Source organism: Pollicipes pollicipes, unplaced genomic scaffold (genome assembly GCF_011947565.3).
Source record: "Pollicipes pollicipes isolate AB1234 unplaced genomic scaffold, Ppol_2.1 Scaffold_5724;HRSCAF=6776_pilon_pilon_pilon, whole genome shotgun sequence".
Taxonomy (NCBI): Eukaryota; Metazoa; Arthropoda; class Thecostraca; order Pollicipedomorpha; family Pollicipedidae; genus Pollicipes; species Pollicipes pollicipes.
Window position 1 is genome coordinate 13,100,759 of NW_023596746.1, and position 18,758 is coordinate 13,119,516.

Below are 18,758 nucleotides of genomic sequence, written 5' to 3' on the forward strand. Positions count from 1 at the left end.
CAAACGCCAGATATGAACGACTGAACAATTATACTTTTATTCGCCATGATCACTGCGTGGCGCCTTGGAATGACAAGACTTGAATGACGTTATGGTGGGGCCGTGGATGTCTGGGTGACCTTGAAATAGGCCCTCCGAAATAGCCTGCACATCTCCGCGCGCACGCAGCTGAGAAGCTAGAGGGGCTTAGGTCTTAAGAATGGCAGGACTGTGAACTGCACCGAATGATCTTCACGATGTTTAAATTAGTTTAAAAGCCTCACGCAAATGTGGAACACTGTCTTTCAGGCGAAGGCGCTAAGACAATCGTCATCCTGTGATATCGGACTTGTGAACATGAAGTAATTTAGTCAGGCCCGTACACACGGGCAGGCGAAACGCCCTGGCGTTCGCAAGCACGCGTGGGGTTTTCGACAACACAACAAGATCCCTCTGACTTCAGTGGGAAGAGCACACGACAAATGTGAAGGGCCCCGGAGCGATCAAGAGTACTCTAACCGATTTGTATTTAGATCTGGGGTGGCGTTGGTATAAGCGTTGGGGCGCTCGACTCTGGACCTGTCGGTGTGGAGTTAGGGCCTCGGCCACGCCACCACCGCATTCCATGATGCATAATTTTCACGATTCATGATGCATGATAAAGGCATTTTTATCGAAATGTTCCTGCCAGTCGGTGAGACGTGAAGCCTCGATCATTATATTACGTTCACCATCGCAAAACGAGGCAGGAGGATATGTTACATGTGCCGGTGATCAGATCCGAATTGGGAAGGCGGCGTTTTGTTTTCTCCACCGTGACCGCCTACAGCGCACTACCGCAGAATATTCGCGAACTGGGCCTTCCAGAATTCAAACGCGAGTTGCGCAGTTATATCCTGCAGCGGCAGACCAATGACGGATAGCGACGCCTACTTCAAATGACTTAAGCGAATGTGAGAGTGCGTTCAGCTTATGTGTGCCTGCGCGTGTACGTGTTTGCGCGAGCCTCCCCGACCTACAGTGTTTTATTTCCATGTCACGGGCTCTGTAATAGCCACATTCTGAGTGGAGTGAGCTTATGGCGTGTAATAGACAAATAAGTAAATACATGAATATTAAGGTGTAAGTTTCCGTCACCGGCGTAGCCCCTTTATACGTAATGTGGGAACACCTAAACCAATGAGCATGGCACCTGAGCGATCGAGGGTGCTGCGGCAGGCCAACAAAGAAGCTTCCGTCAATGTTGCAGGGTCCTCAGAACGAGCGAGAAGAGCCTAAGACTAAGACTAATATGTCGGGCCCCTGAAAGCTCAGGAGTATCCCGGCAAGCTAGCATACAGTGCCTGGCCAGAGCACAGGGACCCTCTGAGGAAAGGGGAATAACTCAAGAGCAGTGTACATGCATTAATGCTACTGTACAATCAAGAGTGCCCGGACAGGTTAACAGAAAGGGGCCTGATAAGAGTGCAGGGTCCTCCGCAAATGAGCTTCAAGGGAAAGCGTCCTAGATCAATATAAATGCCCCTGCGCATCGGGTAAGTCGGTGCGTCACCTTATATACGTCTCAACGAGTTACGAGGCCCTCCGAGCAGGTGACATGAACCCTACACCATTATGAAGGGCTTTACCGGAGTGGACCTCAGCATGTTGGGCTCCGATCGGCAAGGTTGTCCCGGCATGCCAGCACCTAGGGCCCCAACAACAGCGGGGGGCCCTGTTAACAAAGGTAAAGAAATCAAGGGCAACGTGAAAGGCTCCTTAGCAATCGCACTTGCCCTGTACGTGGACATATGGGGCCCCGGGAACAGCGCAGGGACTCTGGACAGCGTAATGAGCCTTAAGAGAAGATCTATCGTCGCCCTTTCAGCCAACGTGGAATTACTTTTGTCCGCTCCTGGGCCCTTCACTTTTGCTTGCGACACTTCTTGGGTCGCCTGGAAGTCCAAACACGTTCAATTTTGTTACATTTTGTATAAAAACTGCACCGGTTGAACTGTTCAATTCAAAATTAAATGTTCAATTTTGTTGCATTTTGTATAAAAACTGCATCAAACTGGCCGGCTACTGGTCCCTTCGGAGCCTAAGGTGGGGGGGAGGGGTATGACCCCGTTCCCCCCTTAGAGAGAGAGAGAGAGAGAGAGAGAGAGAGAGAGAGAGGAGAGGAGAGAGAGAGAGAGAGAGAGAGAGAGAGAGAGAGAGAGAGGAGAGAGAGAGAGAGAGAGAGAGAGAGAGGAGAGAGAGAGAGAGAGAGAGAGAGAGAGAGAGAGAGAGAGAGAGAGAGAGAGAGAGAGAGAGAGAGAGAGTAGAGAGAGAGAGAGAGAGAGAGAGAGAGAGAGAGAGAGAGAGAGAGAGAGAGAGAGAGAGAAGAGAGAGAGAGAGAGGAGAGAGAGAGAGAGAGAGAGAGAAGAGAGGAGAGAGAGAGAGAGAGAGAGAGAGAGCGAGAGAGAGAGAGAGAGAGAGAGAGAGAGAGAGAGAGAGAGAGAGAGAGAGAGAGAGAGAGAGAGAGAGAGAGAGAGAGAGAGAAAGAGAGAGAAAAAGGCGCAACAAACACAGCGAGTGATTTGAGATTGGCGTGCTTATATGAACTTTTCAGCTTTATACGCTTTTCCTCCTGGAACCATTTTTCACTTCTCCCATTCATTCGGGTTCATTTGCTTGCCTGCCGACAAGCGTTTAATTTCATATCATAAACAGCCAAGCTGGTCGTAATGCTTGATTTAACCCATGTTATTGTCGCTGTACACCACCAGCCCGCACCGCCGTCCCCTATTGAACTGACGTGGTGATCCGCATATGACAGTCCATCCGGGGCCCAGTGCCACTGATGGGATCTATATTCGTCCTGATATTATGCATCTGCAGTGTGAGCTTTTGCGTAAGTACATTTGTCACACCAATCATGTACGTGACGAACATTATCATATGAACCTTGCGCATCTGCATTCCACATCGGCTCTCGAACTTTTACGTACGCACTTTTGTAAAACGAAATCCCTGACGAACATTTGCGAGTTAACTTTGCGTGTTTGCATCATAAATCAGCACACGAACTGGAGCATAGGGCTATAGGGCTTTTCCATGCGAACTGTTTGAGTATGAACAGATACACACGACCTTTTTCTATACGACGTTTTCCCCACATGAGCATTTTCGTTGCGCGCTTTTCCCGACGAACATTTTACCATGCTAACATTCTTACATGTGAACTTAACCTCATACCAACTTTTTACGATGCAAGTGTTGGACATTACGACTGTACCCTACCTGTACTTGTACCTTATGTTTGTACCTTACGCGCTGTATCCTGACAATCTTATGAATACAAGCTGTGCCTCATAAATTGTTTCCGCACAACATTTATATGTATGCATATATATATATATATATATATATATATATATATATATATATATATATATATTGTGAAACTTTTATGTTTTGTACTGTATGTAGCAGTTTTTCCCGCAACCCGTTTCGAGCCATCCATCGCCTCGGAGATGGCAATGGTGATAACTTCGTCAGCGACATCACGGTTGTTGGCTAGCATGGCCGCCTGACTGCTTGACGGTACTCGGGCCTCAACTGAGCTCTCGTTGTCCTCGGATATCTCGTACCCTGTACAAGTGTACAGCGAACCTCGCGCAGCGCTGAGACGGCCGAGGCTCCGAAGACGCTAGAGAGCATTACAGATCGTTCACAATTCCCAAGATAGCAAAGGTGCTGCTGAAATGGGGTCGAAGCATGTTAGCACTGCTGCTGTGTTCAATAAGCTTATCTAGATAAAATTAACGGGGATATGGGCTTTGTCGTGCAAAGGCTACACAGTCCAGTGCTTTTAAAGGGTAGGAAATGGGTTAAGAAATCAGTGTTGGCGGATCAGAGAAGCAGAGGGGTAGCAGCCTTCCCCAGCCATGCACGCACTTAAAAGCATATCCCCACAGGCCGAGTGGAAAGAAGCAAGGCGGAAATGGTGACTGTCCCCGATCCTAATGCAAAGACTTCTCAGTGAATCCACCTCAAATGTTTTGTGCTTTGAAATAGTCAGAAGCGACCGACAGAAAAAGATGGAGCGTCTTGAAAGTGTAGCATTTCAGGAGCCTTCTGGTTGTAAAATGCATCTAATGTCATCCAATAACCATATGACATGTGTGTTATGGGCCTTGAAATGGCAGGACAGGGCATAATTAATGGGATAAGCCGTTGTAGAGAACTTTAACGGATATACGTAGGCATATTGCGGACTACATATCTGAACTTGGACCTATGTGCTACATCACATGGGGAATGAAGAGAGGCAATTCCATTGTTTCCCATGTGGACGTTGCGTGGATTTGTCCCATGCCTATCATACATGTGGTGGCGAGCCCCTATTTGACCTTGACATTTCCATGCGCATTTCCTTATCAGCAGAACTATAGACAGAAAATGTATTTGGTGGTCAATAAAAGGCCCGGTCTGAATTGTCTCTCCAGCACATTTCCGTTATCCACCGCTATCCAAACACAATTCTACTGAAGGCGCGATCATTGCGTGGGGATCAAAACAAAAGAAGAAATGCTCATCGTACGCTGGCAGCTGATATTCTCTTCAGCTGATCCTTGGTGACGCATGTGTGGGGGTGGCATCGACTGGTATCATTGCCCTGCCGTCGTCTGGCGCTGGGTTGCACTTGTTTTAAAAGTGGTGGGTACGTGGTGGTAGGTCGCAGGAGTGTTACAGCGCATTTCTGTCGTTTTGGTTTGTGGAAGTGTGGGGCAGGGGTATGATGTGCAGCTTAGACACCAAAGTTAATGGCTTGGCTTGCGGCGTGGGGAATTATGATATGCTGTCTATTCCTATATCATTCAGACCCAAGCTGGTATCCCTCCGTACCTTTTTCTGGGAAACGAGTCCGGACTATCTTGAAAAGTTAGGTCTGGGCAATTTTGATTCCATCAGATATCTAATTCCATTGGATATGTTGGAATGAGTTGATTGATAGATGAGATAGGCATGCCAAATAGATTGGTGCATACTGCATGGTTCATAAAACAGTCCAGGAGGGTTGGGTACTTAGATTCTTGCCACTCTGAAAATTGAACTTCATTTGGTTTCAATTGGTTGTGTTGAAAACAAAAGTAGTCCACTCAGCTCAAAACCTGTTATCATTTCACTCCTGTGATGTTGGTGGGTTGAGTAACCATAAATTTGCTGCCATTTCATGCATTGCATGCCACTTAAATGCTGAGGTTTTATGCAAGTCCTTTTCTTCAAGGTGTTGCTTTACTAATGTCAGTTCATTTTGGATGGCATTGTTTGGGTGTGAAAGGGCTTGTTTAGTGTGTGCAGTAAATGGATATTTAATTGAAAAAGTAGGTTATGTATATTTTCAAAGATCTTCCCCAGAAGGATGGGAATTTAACCTCACATGTGCCAAATTTGATTTGCTCATATTTCTTACTTGCCTTATGCCTATTATACTGATCTCATCACTTATGCACGCCATTCCATTTTCAGGCATATGTATTAATAAGGCAAGATATCATGTCCTGGAAGAAGCTAGACATGTGAAATTGAAGAAGTAAACTCTTCTTGTCTAAATCCTTTGTGTGTCTGGGAATGCAGGACATTTGACTTTGTTTTCAAAGTCTGGCTCTGTTCAATCCATTCAGAAACCCTCAGAGAGCTTTTCACTGTAGCATCATGTACAGAAGCTGGCCTCAACAATGGATGGTTTCTCAGGTAAAAGATGTCAACACTCTTATTGCCTACCTTCTGCATCTTGAGACAATCATGTAATATTCTGTTTTACTTTTATGGTGAGATTGAGCATAGCATTGTTTTCACTCCTGGTTTATCTTTTGTTTTCAAACTCTGTTATTGCTTTTTAACTCTGGTAACTGGTTGACCAGGATGGCTGGAGGTTTCAGGATTCCAGAAGTCTGTATTATTATTTTTTTTAATGGCATGGATAGCTTCCCAAGTATGGCATATGCCACACACTCAATATTTTGGACCTGTCAGTGACTCAAGACCTGCCATGAAAGAGATTCCCAGCAGCATGAATGAGGTTATGCTATATAACTGACTTGTAAAGTGACAGTGATATGGCTTGTCTGGTCCCTGTTGCAGAGCATTGGTCTTGCATCCCCACCGCCTGCCATCCCATATATGCGTCCTGGATCTCCATACCACCGGCTGGCCCCCAGGCCATATGGAGAATTGGAGATGATGAACTACCTCTGGCAAAATGTTCTACGGTGAGATGCATCCTTTGCCTCATGGGGTGATTGTGGAACAGTTATGCCATGAAATTTTGCTTACCTTATAACAGGACTGCTTATAACTGCAAAGAGGAACAGCTGCATAGCATGCCACCTGTATTTGCTATTGTGTGTGAGGCAATGAAACACATTTAAGAAGATATGGCATATTAAGGAGACATGAGATGCTGGGTGTGCCTGGCCTCAGTGTGCAGGCTCTCACTATTGCTGGCTGCCACTGCCCCTCTCGTGGCTGCTGTTCCCTCGCGCGCCCGGCCTCAGTGTGCGACCCCTCGCCGGCACTGGCTGCCACTGCCCCTCTCGTGGCTGCTGTTCCCTCGCGCGCCCGACCTCAGTGTGCGACCCCTCGCCGGCACTGGCCGCCACCGCCCCTCTCGTGGCTGCTGTTCTCTCGCGTGCCCGGCCTCAGTGTGCGGCCTCTCGCTGGCGCTGGCCGCCACCGCCCCTCTCGTGGCTGCCTCTGCCTGGCGTGCCCGGTCGTAGTGAGCTGCCTCTCACCGGTGCCCGCCGCCCCGGCAGGCCGCGCCGCCGTCCGCCGCCGTCGACCGCCGGCTGGGAGCGACACGACGATTCGGAGTCGGACGGCGGCTACGGCTCGCGGCCGACGACGCCGACGTCGGCCGGCGCGCGCCGCCAGGGCACCAAGCGCGGCTGCCCGGAGCCAGTCAGCCCGGCGCGCGACCAGCGCCACAAGCGCGGCCGACGCGCCGGCGCGCTCGGCTCGCCCGGCGGCCGCGGCGGCGTCGACACGGTACGGCCGCTGCGGCACGCGGGAGATGGGTAGAGCTGAAGCTGTAAAGGTAAAGAGTGTTCCGCAGCCTTGGTCAGTTTGTCGAAATTGGTGGGCGTTGCTGTGTGGATATGAAAAGGAGAAAATATCTATGAAGTGTTTTGATGTATTTTGTGCAGATGTCCACGTGACAGCGCTGCGTCGTGATCGAGAGATCTTCTAGTACCAACAGTCAGAGGTAAATCAGTAGCCATGGCATGTGATACTGATCTCGTCTTGTCTATGCCTTAGGTGTCCGACCAGATCAAGAAGATTTTCGAATCTTGCCGCCAGGATGAAGTTGTGTACAAGAATAAGCTTGTCCTCAGGGATAAAGTACGGGAGGCACTACGGGTATGTGCACGTGGTAACGATGCGTCAATATGTGGTATGTCTGGCCCTTGTTTGGGGGAGGGGGAAGCAGTCCTGCAGTTAATTCGCATGTCGTAGAGCATTTTCATTTTTCGAGATTGCTCCCATGCATTTCTTGCATCCAAACACTGGAGGAGAGCGAAGTGAGTCGCAAAAGGTCATGCGATCATTTGAATGCCGTTCTATCAGGACCTTTATCAGCGCTGTGAGCAGCACAGGGTCACGCGACACATCCGCCGTCAGGACCTGTACCAGCGCTGTGAACTGCACATTGTCGGCTCGTCGTGCACGGGCTTCGCGTGCGACACGAGCGATGTCGACATCTGCCTGTTCCTGACCGAGTCGCGGATCGACCAGCAGCACGATGCCACGCGCATCCTGACGGAGGTGGAGCGGCTGCTGGCCAAAGGTCAGCGGAGCGAGCCGTCGCGTGCGCGTCGGCTCCGTGCAGCGCCGGCTGCTGTGCGGTGCATGCTGGTATGTCGCGAGTGAATTGCTGGTGCCGCCTCTTGAACTTGAGGCGTGGCGGCCTCCGCGTCGAGGGTTGATGTCTAAGCAGGCTGCTTAAGTCGCACGTTTTTGACTGAAGTTCTCTGTGCAGCTTACTGTTTTATAACACGCCTGTCGGCATTGCCGCTTTTCTGTGGTGAACCATGTCATGGAATGGAATAAGCGCAGGTTGGTACTAAGTCTCTAGAGTGTCTCTTTAGGCGAGGTAGAACACCGCACGGTCGGTCCGGGCAAGGGGGCTCTGAAGCCTGCTGGCACATAATGCCGTCAGATGTTAACATTTGACCGCACTCGGCCGCGCCAGGCGGCACTGCGCCGCGGCTTGAGCGTGCCGCGTGCCGTGATGGGCGGTGTGACGCGTGCCGCCCCGCAGACCCGGACTACCGGATGGAGCTGATCCGCGCCAAGGTGCCGATCCTGCGCTTCCTCTCCGTCTCCACCGGCATCCAGGTGGACCTCAACTGCAACAACCTGGTGGGCATCCGCAACACCCACCTGCTGCAGTGCTACTCGGGCGGTGAGTGGCGCCTCCGGCTGGCGCACCGCGCCAGCCGACCCGCGCCTGGTGCCGCCGGTGAGCCTCTGGCGGAGCGACGGGTGGGACAGGGGCTTCGGGACCCGCTGGCGCCGGCCAGCCCGCGCCAGGTGCCGCTGTTGAGCCTCTGGCGGAGCGGCGGGCGGGCCGGGGCTTCGGGACCCGCTGGCGCGTGCCGCTGTTGAGCCTCCGACGGAACGGCGGGCGTAGCGGGGGCTTCGGGACCCACTGGCACCGGCCGACCCGCGCCCGGTGCCGCCGGTGAGCCTCCGGCGGAGCGGCGGGCGGGACGGGCCTTCGGGACCCGCAGGCGCCGCTTGGCTTCGCGGCGCGGCCGGGTCAGCACGGCCCGTCCTAGGCTGGGATCGCTGCTCAGAACCTGCCGGCGCCCGCTGGTGTCGTGCGCGGCGTGCAGTGTGCGGCGACTGCGCCGTCCGTGTCGGGCCGGCCGGCCGTCGCCTGACGGCGCCCTCGGCCGGTCTCTGTTGCAGTGGACGAGCGGGTGTGTCCGCTGATCGTCATAGTCAAGCTGTGGGCGCAATCGCACGACATCAACGACGCCTGCCGCGCCACCCTCAGCTCATACTCTCTGGTGCTCATGGTCATACACTTCCTGCAGTGTGAGTACCGCGCGGCAGGTGGCGCCGGACTGGTCGGACTCTGGCGGCGTGCCTCCAGCCGACTGGTGTCGGCGAGGTCAGTTTTGTGGCGACGTCCTCCGCGCGTCGCGTTTTGTTCGTGCTGTGTGCAGCTTCAGGTCTCATGCTCTTGTGTAACTCGTGACGCGTGACATCAACGCGAACTGGCGGGGCCCCGGCGCGTGATATATAAGCACATGATGCTAGTCATTGCTTGCGTGTCTGCTGTGAGAGATGGCATGGTTTCAGAATTATAGTCTTCATAATGCTGCCAGTTTTGGTGATATGTTTCTCGTTGTAGGCTCATCTTTAAGCAAGGCATTGCTACTGGGGCTATATTTTAAAGGGCAAGGCTATTTCCGGATCTGGCCATCAGTTCTTCGCTGCTTCCCGCCGTGATATAACATTTCCCGATCTGTTCACCAGGTGGCGGCACTGTCATACCTTGTCCGCTAGGCAAAAAAGTGGTCGCGTTTTCCTGCCCGTCCGCCAGGTGGCCGAGTGTTTCCTGATCTGGCCGCCAGGTGGCCTTGCCCTTCCGCCGGCAAGCGTCGCCGGCTCCCGGACCCAGCTCTTCATTCACTTAACACCTAGGCTCCATCCATTGAGGAAGCAATGTATGGCGTCAAAGATGTAAACTAGTGACGAACACCTCGCGTTCAAAATGTGGGCATAAGTAGAATCAGCTGATTCAACCCCATGGAGACATACGCCGCGTAGGAATGGCGCTCTCAAACATTCTTCCAACGAACATTACTTGGCAAGTTCTGTGGCTAAAGGCATCATTGGGATCACACTATCCACATGTGATCGGGACGTGCCTAATTGCCGGACACGCAAGACCGTCAACGGCATATAGACCGTTGCCAAGTGTTGCTGCCTTAACATCGATGAATCAGTTGCAAACAAATGCACGTACTTCGCCTCTCGTCTGGGTAGGGAATTGGCCTGGGCGTGGACGTCATAGGAAAGGAATGGGCATACCCTGAAGGAAGGCTTAGGCTTCCACTTGCCAAGGAAGAACGGGTTCCCGAAGCACACCCTTCATTGGTAGATGGAAGCTCATGCCCTGTTTCGGGTTAACCCGTTTATGACGCCACGGCCCAGGCCTATTCCCTACTCGGCCGAGAGGTAAACTTAGGGCTTTGTTTACAAGCAAGTTTTCACTGTTGACGCACAACGCCTCTTGGTGTTCCGTGCACTGCTGACGTTCTTGTATGTCTGGCAGATATGCAGGTCTCAATCTCATGTGGATTTTCGTGCTGCTTGTTCCACCATTTGCTCAATGCTTCTGCACTACATTAATAAGGTATTAAAAGGTCTAAAATTGAAGCGAACCACACTGCGCAGTCTGCTGCAACCATTTTTTCGATCCAAGTTAAACACTGGGAAGTGCATAAACCAATCTGATCCATCGCATCAGATTGTTACGACGTGAAGCGTTATATTTACTTTACATTTGAAGCTGCATAGTTGTCGTTGCAAGAGATTTCCACTTTTTCTGATCGCCTCACTTTATCATTTGAAACTGTCGATGGCACTTGGATAGTGCGATCGGCAATGATGTCGGGCCACACACCTTGCCAATAACTGTCCATTGGAATGATATTCAAGTGCGACATTCCTGCGCGGTATATGTCTACATCAGGTTAAATCAGCCGATTCGTCTGTGCCCATATTTTGAATTTCATGCGTTCTTTATTGGCTTATATTTGTGACGCCACCTCAAGGGCCAGACGCTGGGGCGCGAGCCAATGAGAAACCGGGCCCTGATAAATCGCTGGGCATTCCACAGACTACTTCCCAATCCGTCCGCCAGGCAGCCTGACTGTTTCTCGCTCCGTCCGCCAGGCGGCGTGCGTCCGGCCGTGCTGCCGAACCTGCAGCGGATGTGCAAGGCGAAGTTCCGGCCGGGCCAGCCGATCCGCTCCATCCCTAAGGACGACTGCGTGGCGCACGTGGCGTCGCGCAACACGGACAGCCTGGGCCAGCTGTTCCTCGGCTTCCTGCGCTACTACGCCTACGAGTTCGAGTCAGTTCGAGTTCGAGTTCAGTTCGAGTCAGAGTCAGTTCGAGTCAGTCAGTTCATGCCGTTGGAATAGAGGTTGACCGGTGTGCTGGGGCTCCCTAGTGCCGAACAGAGGCCTGGGAGGTGGTGCACAGCCGGCGCCAGGCGCAGCGAGCGCTGCCGGTGTCGGGCTTCGACAATGAATGAGTAGATGCCATTGAAACATTTCCCATGTTGCCGCCCCGTAGCCCAGTTGATCCGAGTGCCGGACACCAGGCCACCAGCGGCAGACAGTGTTGGTTGGTGTTCCAGGATTAGCGTCGGGTTACCGGGATCGTCAAAGACCGTCAGTTGACATCCGGCCTTGAGAGGGCCATACTGGCACAGGGTTGCCAAGTGCATGTGGTGCCTTTTGATCGTTCGGTCGAAATTGTCTGTTCAAGTGTGATTGCCCCTCTGATTTTGGATATGGTGATTTGCGCGACAAGCCACGCTGAGCAAGGACGCTGATTCTAAATATCATCCCTGCAAAACGCCGCCTCCCTCAACTGAAGTGTCATTCTCGAGCAGTGGAAAGCGTTCGTGCAGATCGTTAGTATCTCTCCGCGTGTGGTGTTTTGGAGCCCAAAAATATACTCAGGAAAATGATGTTGGAATACTATTCTCGCAGAAGGAAGAAAACGTACCTGATTTTGGTACCATTTTGGGTGCAGAGTAGCTCGTTGCCAGGGAGCTTTGTCGGGCTTTGAAGCTCGACTTCTTCTGGCTGGTTAGGCTGACGGTGGTTTACGAATGTTTATACCACGTGACCTCTCCAAGCCCATGTGGAGACCCCCGCACGTCATTATACGTCCTCTGTCAGTTTCCAGACGCAAGTGGCGTCCGTGAGGACGGCGTCGTATCTCCACAAGTACCAGTGCCGCGCCGTGGTGGCGTACAATAACGCGCCGGGCATGTGGAAGTACGTCTGTGTCGAAGGTAAGACCGCAGGCGAAGGTGTCGGGGTGCTCCGAGGGGGGGGGGGCGCAGCAGCGGACCGGTCTGGCGAGCTCGGAACGTTGGTAAAGTTTCGCGGTTAAGGACTCAGCATTGAATTTGCGCGCTGAGTTACATGTTTTGGGATTCGAATGAGGTGGACACAGTGCCCATGACTTGGCGGATGGGTTGCTTTCGCCCCGTGGCACGGCGCTGGAGAGCGGACGTCAACTCCCTCCCAGGAGAGGGTCAGCTCCCTTCAGCGGGACCAATCAAACAGCTGTGAGGCGGGGTGCGTGCGCAAGCATATTGCATTTCCAACCTGTGTAGACATACGGCGTTAACGTGTTGGCGGTTTTGCGTGGATCACAGAGCGTGACCGCGTCAATTCTGTGCCGCCGTGAACCGAGAACGGCCGCTCACACTGGCCCCGCCCGTGCCGACAGAGCCGTTCGACCTGACCAACACGGCGCGCGCCGTGCACAAGTACGATGCGTTCGAACGCATCCTGCGCGCCTTCGTCGACAGCTACCACGCGCTGGCCAACGCCGGCCACCTGGCCCAGGCGTTCGGCACCAAGGGGCGCGCACTGTTCGACGATGAGACGTGCAAGGCGTAGCCCGCCCTCCCGACGGTGGCGCCGCCCGGGCGGCGGTATCGCGAACTAGATCTACCTGAAATTAGCCGTGCTGCGCGGGAATTTATCATGTATTATGTGATCCCTGCACCTATTCCGTGCGCGCGGCGCCAGGCGCCTGTGTGACCGAGTGATACCGGCTGCTGTGACGAGAAGGGCCGCGTGAGGGGCGGGGCGTAAGATGACTGCCTGGTGGGGCTGGCACTGAGGGGTATCCGTGGTACAAAGACAAATGTTGGACCATCCACGCGCTGCTGCTGGGCGGTGTTGGCTCCGTGTTGCAGCACGATTGTTTCGTTCTTCCAGGTTTTAGTGTCGATTATCGCTAAATAAAAGAGTTTATGTGGAAAAGGCTGTTTTCTGAGGAATGCTATGAATAGTGTCGGGGTTAAGCCTGTGGTAAAACAGGACAGTTGTCCATTATTCCGCGTTGATGCGTCGTCACTTCTGAACATGTATAGAATGAGGATTCTGAGGCCTGAATTGATCATATGGGCTTCTGCACTTGTAACGGCTGGACGCAACCAGAGCCTTGATAAGGGAGTGGCGGGGGGGGGGGGGGAGGGAGCGGAATCGACAAACGGTCGCCTAATGTTGATCCACCTCTAATAGAAAACAACTTCACCAATCACGGCCCCTGCAGTCGTAATCGCGATCTCATTCGCATCCCCTTGATTTCGAGGGTTGCGAGTTTCCGTTGCATTGGTATGTTTACCTTCTTTTGCTGAACAGAAGCCAAAAGACGTCGGGAAATGCAATGATAGTCTTCTCAAGTCAATAAACTGAAGGAAACTGCATACTGCAAGAATGCTCAACCGGCTGCACGCAATAAACTGTTGATGCTGCTCATTTTACAATGGCTTAATGGACCCATTCGAAGCTGCTCGCATTCGGACGCTTCGCCATAAGTTTTCTGGATTCGACAGAAATGCTGGGGACCCCGTGAACCTAGATTGTAGGTCGAAATGGGGTTAAAAACTTGTATTAACATGGCCAACACGCCCAACCCAGGTTTTTCGGGACATGGTCAAGCTTCGTTTAAGATTGACAAAGGCAGAATATGCAACATCGTTCTGAAGATGCGCGCTCGCAGCCCTCAAGTCTTGCGAACACTGACGCCTGACGTTATAGTCTCTAACGCCGAGGGGTATCGGCTCCGTGGCTAAAACTAAGTGGCGGCCAGCGGGCGGACGAAAATTACGGCGCGTTTGAAAGAAGTGCCTTTGCACGTTTTAGGACATCAAACCGTACGTGTAGGTGTACGTGTGCGTGCTGGCGTGTATTTCACCTGCGCTATTTGTAGATTGATGCTAGGAATGGATTGACATTGAGAGCACCGCCAGCTGGTTCTGGAATCTGTTGGTGAAACTAAACAGCAAAGGTAGAATCTATTTTTGTGCCGCAGAAACTGTTATTCTGTCCAGAGGACTACCTCGAAGTTATACAGGCGACATATACGCCCAAGCTAATCCTGAACGACCATAACTCGCGCCCTGCACCCGCTTCCTGGTGTTAGTCGCGGCGACCAGCTCCGTTAGGTTTTACGGAAACTACAACACCCGTCATTCATATTCTTGCCCCTAAGATTGCGAGCACGCAAGCTCAAAACTTGCGTATATAATTTATTTCACTAATCAATTCTGCAAACGATTGCATGTCCTCAAACAAACATAAGTTGTCTTTTTTTCATTTTAGACGTCATTTCGATTCATTATTAAACACTAATGAGACCCCTCATCATTTTCCGGGCAAGAGGCCCCTTGAGTAGAGCGGTAGGGGACACAGGACCCTTCCATTGTCTCATGGTGGTCTCTCATAAGTACTCATATCTCCTTATATTGGTAAACGCCCTGACCAACGCAACAGGCCCTCTTGGCTTTCGGGGCCTCTTCCCTGTCCATGCTCAGCAAATGTTCCCGTGATTAACTCGGGTACTCTTGCCAACACAGGCACTGTGGTCTCCTGACGGACACAGGGGCCCGTCATTGTCTTAGGGGCCCCGATCAATCCAAATTGCGGGCCCCGGCCTTGTTCATACTTGGGAAATGGGCCTTCAGGGTTCAGACTGACATGTAGCCGGCTGCTCGGTGTTTGTGGCCTCTGACGAAAATACAGACCCGCATTATTCTAGGGGGTCCGCAATCGGCGCAGGAGGCCCTCTGCATGGCATTAGAGGTTCCGGCCGCACGGGCTGGGGTCCTTAACGTGCCGGATCACGAGCCTTTCGGCCCCCAATCGGGGCATTGATCACAGGCCCCGAGAGGCCACTTGGCCCCTCTTCGAAACTCCGCAACCGTTATCCCTGACCGACCTGGGGCCTCTTGCCAACATAGGACCCCTGTTTGGCAATGTGGCCGCTGGCCGATACCGGTAGCCTCTTATTGGAAGGGGCTCCGATCAAGTAAACCGTGGTCCCCAGCCTTATCCCTGCTTGGGAAACGGTCCCTCAGAATAATGGTCCCTCCTCGGGCCCCTTGATGTGTCCTCCGGCCAGCACTTCATTTCCTTTGCGTCATTAATTGTAGGTGCTGTTGGGCCCTTTGGGGCACTGGGGACCGGCGTGCTGAAAGTGTAGTGGTTAACGCATCTACGTGAAGCACTGCGAGTTTGAGAAACCAGAGGTGCGGGGTTCGACTCTCCGCGCTGTCCGCCCTTCCTGCCATGGTAAGAGGCGGGCGACGCTATATAGCCTCAATAGCTGAGTGCGTCGTAAAACCTCAATGGCTGCCCGGGCACTGGGGTCCAAAGGGGAGGATGCATGTGCCCCACGTGTCTCCGCCCCTGCCTGTGCTACTGGATGACGGCATCACAGGGGCACGAGTCAGGCGCGCACGCATCGTTTTTGTAAAGGGGAGAGCGGTTATGGGTTAATGTTGTTTTTTGGGAGACCTTTCAGAGTTGTGCGCATAATTTGATTGAGCCTTGGGGGAAGTGGGCAGGATCAGTGCGCAGGGCCAATCAGGCTTTACGTCAAAATCTGGTGCTATTTGTCTGCGTCGTCTGGTGGTTGGGATATATATATATATATATATATATATATATATATATATATATATATATATAATAAATGTGCACCTGTTTTGAATTGACGTGGCGGAGGGAGGGAACCTTGCTGAAACAATGGAAGGATGGATTGCAGTTTTATATCAGACGTCAATTAACTGCTTAAAGCCGTGATTAAACACGCCACTTTCATCGAGGTGTAAGTATGCATACGAGCAGAGGATTTTACCGGGCAATGTAGGTATTCGCGGTCATGGAAGCATCATTTGCGGAAGTGCTAACTTCAAAAGAAAATAATTGGCATTAGGGTCGCCGTTACTGATCCCTTCTTAGGTTTACAAGTGCTTCCCTTATGGTACTGTCTAGTCCGACCTTGAACTTGTATTCATGCTTTAATTTGGCTCATACTTTAATTTGAAGCTTCTCTGCACTTGGTTTGGTGAGATCCTAAACAGGGTTCTGGGATGCTGCCATCTGCCCACAGACAAAATAGGGCCAGACAAGCCCGCTGTGTATGTACGCTTGTTTTATTAGCGCGCCTCCCCGTGGGGATGGCGTGCGCACGTTCTCGTGCGTTCTCTCGCCTCGTATGTAGGCACGCTCTCGGTGAGCTTGGAGCACCTAGGTACCTAGTTTTGTCGGCATTGGTTCTCGTTGACTGCGGATACGCCTCTGCCTATGTATGGGGCGCTCTCCTCACCCCACGGTTACGGGTGCCCCTCTACAGGCTGCGGATACGCCTCCGCCTATGTATGGGGCGCTCTCCTCATCCCACGGTTACGAGTGCCCCTTTACAGACCGCGGATACGCCTCTGCCTATGTATGGGGCGCTTTCCTCATCCCACGGCTACGAGTGCCCCTCTACCTGAATCTAGGCGCAAACTACCATTGCATTTGTTGCGCCATTACAACCCAACAACCAGTTACCTAAATCTAGAGGTGGTCGGGGTTTGCTTAGGCTCGGGGCACCTGCAGTGCATTAGGCTGTGCAAGGTCATGTGGTTCAAGTCGTTTTATCAGGTGCCGTTTTAATGCAGCATTGCAATACCAGTGAAATAGAGCCGGCTCCATTTGATAAACGTGAGAACTAAAAATAATAGGCTAACTGCGAATATGAGCCGCGTAACACGCATCGAAACCGCGCCAAGAGGCCGACATCCGAGCGTGGCACTGCCACGTGATCTCCACTGTCGGACACGGAGGAACACGAGCCACTGTAAAACGGCAATGAAGTGGTTTGATCAGTGCAGTAGCAGTTGTTCACGTAAGCTCGATAGCGAGTCTTGGGTCTGCCTGCTTTTGGGCGCTTTCAAAGTTGGATAACTACAGTCTCTGGCCTGTATCAACACTGTCCAGGCAACAGATGCGCCAGATCGACCTGGAAGCGCCAAAAGTGGCCTTTCTCAAAGCCGGTCTCGAACACAACCCGCTCTCGTCAAAACCGGTAAGTAAAATCTCATGAGAACTCTGTAGGCGTGAAAGGCAGCTCGCTGTGACCAATTCGCACCCCAAATTGTGTTTCATTTAGTTGCGATTACGGTAAGCGAGACCGTAACCCATTGTCAGTCTGCAGATTTTATCGGCTGAAGCGGTAGGTTTGAGAAGATGTTAAGTTACACGCGCAGCCAGGCAATTTCCGGGCAATACAATCGATGCATTGGCCCACAACTGCCACACCAATGAACGGCGGACATCCAGTGGACTGGCATGACACGTGCATTCGGACTTCCATACACAGTTAGCTCCAATCGCTTAAGTTTTGATGTCATCCACATGATGGTAGTCTCCTTTTTATTCTAGCTTGACCCCCGCCGGACAAACCACAAGGCATCGCACCGGTGGGACGAAGAGCAGGAAGTTTCCCCAATCTCTTGGCTCAGAGGGACTCTTTCCACCTTTTGCCAGGGGTTGTCTCTCTATAGTTACAATAATGGTGCGGAGTTTTGACTTCAACACGCAACGTTATGGTCCTGTGGGAGAAAAGGGGGTAGTGCCTTTTCAGTAGTGGCACTCTCAAATATGGCAGCGCGTTCGACCACAGGTGGCACAGGAGGAAGGGGGCAGACGGGGCCCCCTGCTGGCGGGAAGCACGGGTGAGAGTATGATGTAATCCCCTCAAAATTTTGGCAGGCACCTTTTGTTCAAACTGAAGACTTCATAGGTTTCCTACACTACCAAAATTCGAATCAAGCAGACCGCAGTAACTGAGCTAGAGGGTGCTAAATTGGGTTCAGGAGACCCTTTTCTGCATCAAGAGGCTTACTTCTCGGTCCGAAAGACTGCCTTTATGAATTAGGTAACTCATGATATAGATCGGAGAGCCCAATTTTGTGCCAGAAGGTCCTTTGCTGCGTAGGGAGGCTCCTGTTATGAACTTGAAGGGACCCTTCTTTTTGTCAGATGGCTTAATCTTGAACAGGAGGCCCCTTTCACGCATCAGATGACCATAGTTTCTGATCAGAATGCCCTGCTCTTGGATAGCAAGTCCTTTGCTGGATCTGGAGGCCGCTTCGTGGATCGGAACAGGATACCTATATGTGCATCAGGAGACCCTTTTCAGGAACAGGAGACCCTGTTTTTTTGGAGTTCCTTTGGTGTTCTGGAAGGCTCTTGTATTAATCGGAAGGCCTCTATTCTGGATCGATTTATTGCCGACGTTTATCTATATGGATACTGATACATGCTTAGTTCGATAAGGAGGCACGTGCCCCTGCCCTGCATTGCCGCACTGCCCAGGAGTGTCTGTTAGGATGCTTTATTTTGTCCAGGAGGCCCAGTGGAATATCCTGTCCTACCCAAACTCAAAATTCGTGGCGTTGTCCTTGCTTTCGGACGTAACGTTGTGACTCAGTCAGCTGAACAGCACTCTGCTAAGTGCAACGCTTCGGGCTCTGTTCGGGATACACATACACTTGCAGGAAAATCCGCCTCGTTTTTAAAGCGTAGATATGGGGAATGTTTCGGATATGTTGGAACTCTTTAGTGTACTTTTTAATTTCGCTGAGCAAACGCCGCTAGTTACATTCGCGATGAAGCACGCAGACCAAACGATGGGGCACTGTGATTGCT

The 18,758-nt window shown here is 52.0% G+C and overlaps 1 protein-coding gene and 1 long non-coding RNA gene across 3 annotated transcripts; both read left to right on the forward strand.

Annotated features, from left to right (window-relative positions):
- Positions 1–4,639: 4,639 nt before the first annotated feature.
- Positions 4,640–6,889, forward strand: LOC119103404 (uncharacterized). 2 transcript variants are annotated; one of them, XR_005094757.1, is made up of 4 exons: positions 4,640–4,666; positions 5,476–5,700; positions 6,091–6,218; positions 6,762–6,889. It is a non-coding gene; the product is annotated as an uncharacterized LOC119103404 (long non-coding RNA). The 2 variants fall into 2 exon arrangements; XR_005094758.1 differs by having other exon boundaries at positions 4,641–4,662.
- Positions 6,890–6,944: 55 nt separating this feature from the next.
- Positions 6,945–13,031, forward strand: LOC119103405 (poly(A) RNA polymerase GLD2). Its single transcript, XM_037226929.1, has 8 exons — positions 6,945–6,993; positions 7,264–7,365; positions 7,627–7,792; positions 8,267–8,410; positions 8,920–9,048; positions 10,918–11,098; positions 11,937–12,052; positions 12,496–13,031. The coding sequence occupies exons 4-8, from the start codon at positions 8,281–8,283 to the stop codon at positions 12,666–12,668; spliced, it is 729 nt and encodes a 242-aa protein (XP_037082824.1). The 5' UTR covers positions 6,945–6,993; positions 7,264–7,365; positions 7,627–7,792; positions 8,267–8,280; the 3' UTR covers positions 12,669–13,031.
- The last annotated feature ends 5,727 nt before the right edge of the window (positions 13,032–18,758 follow it).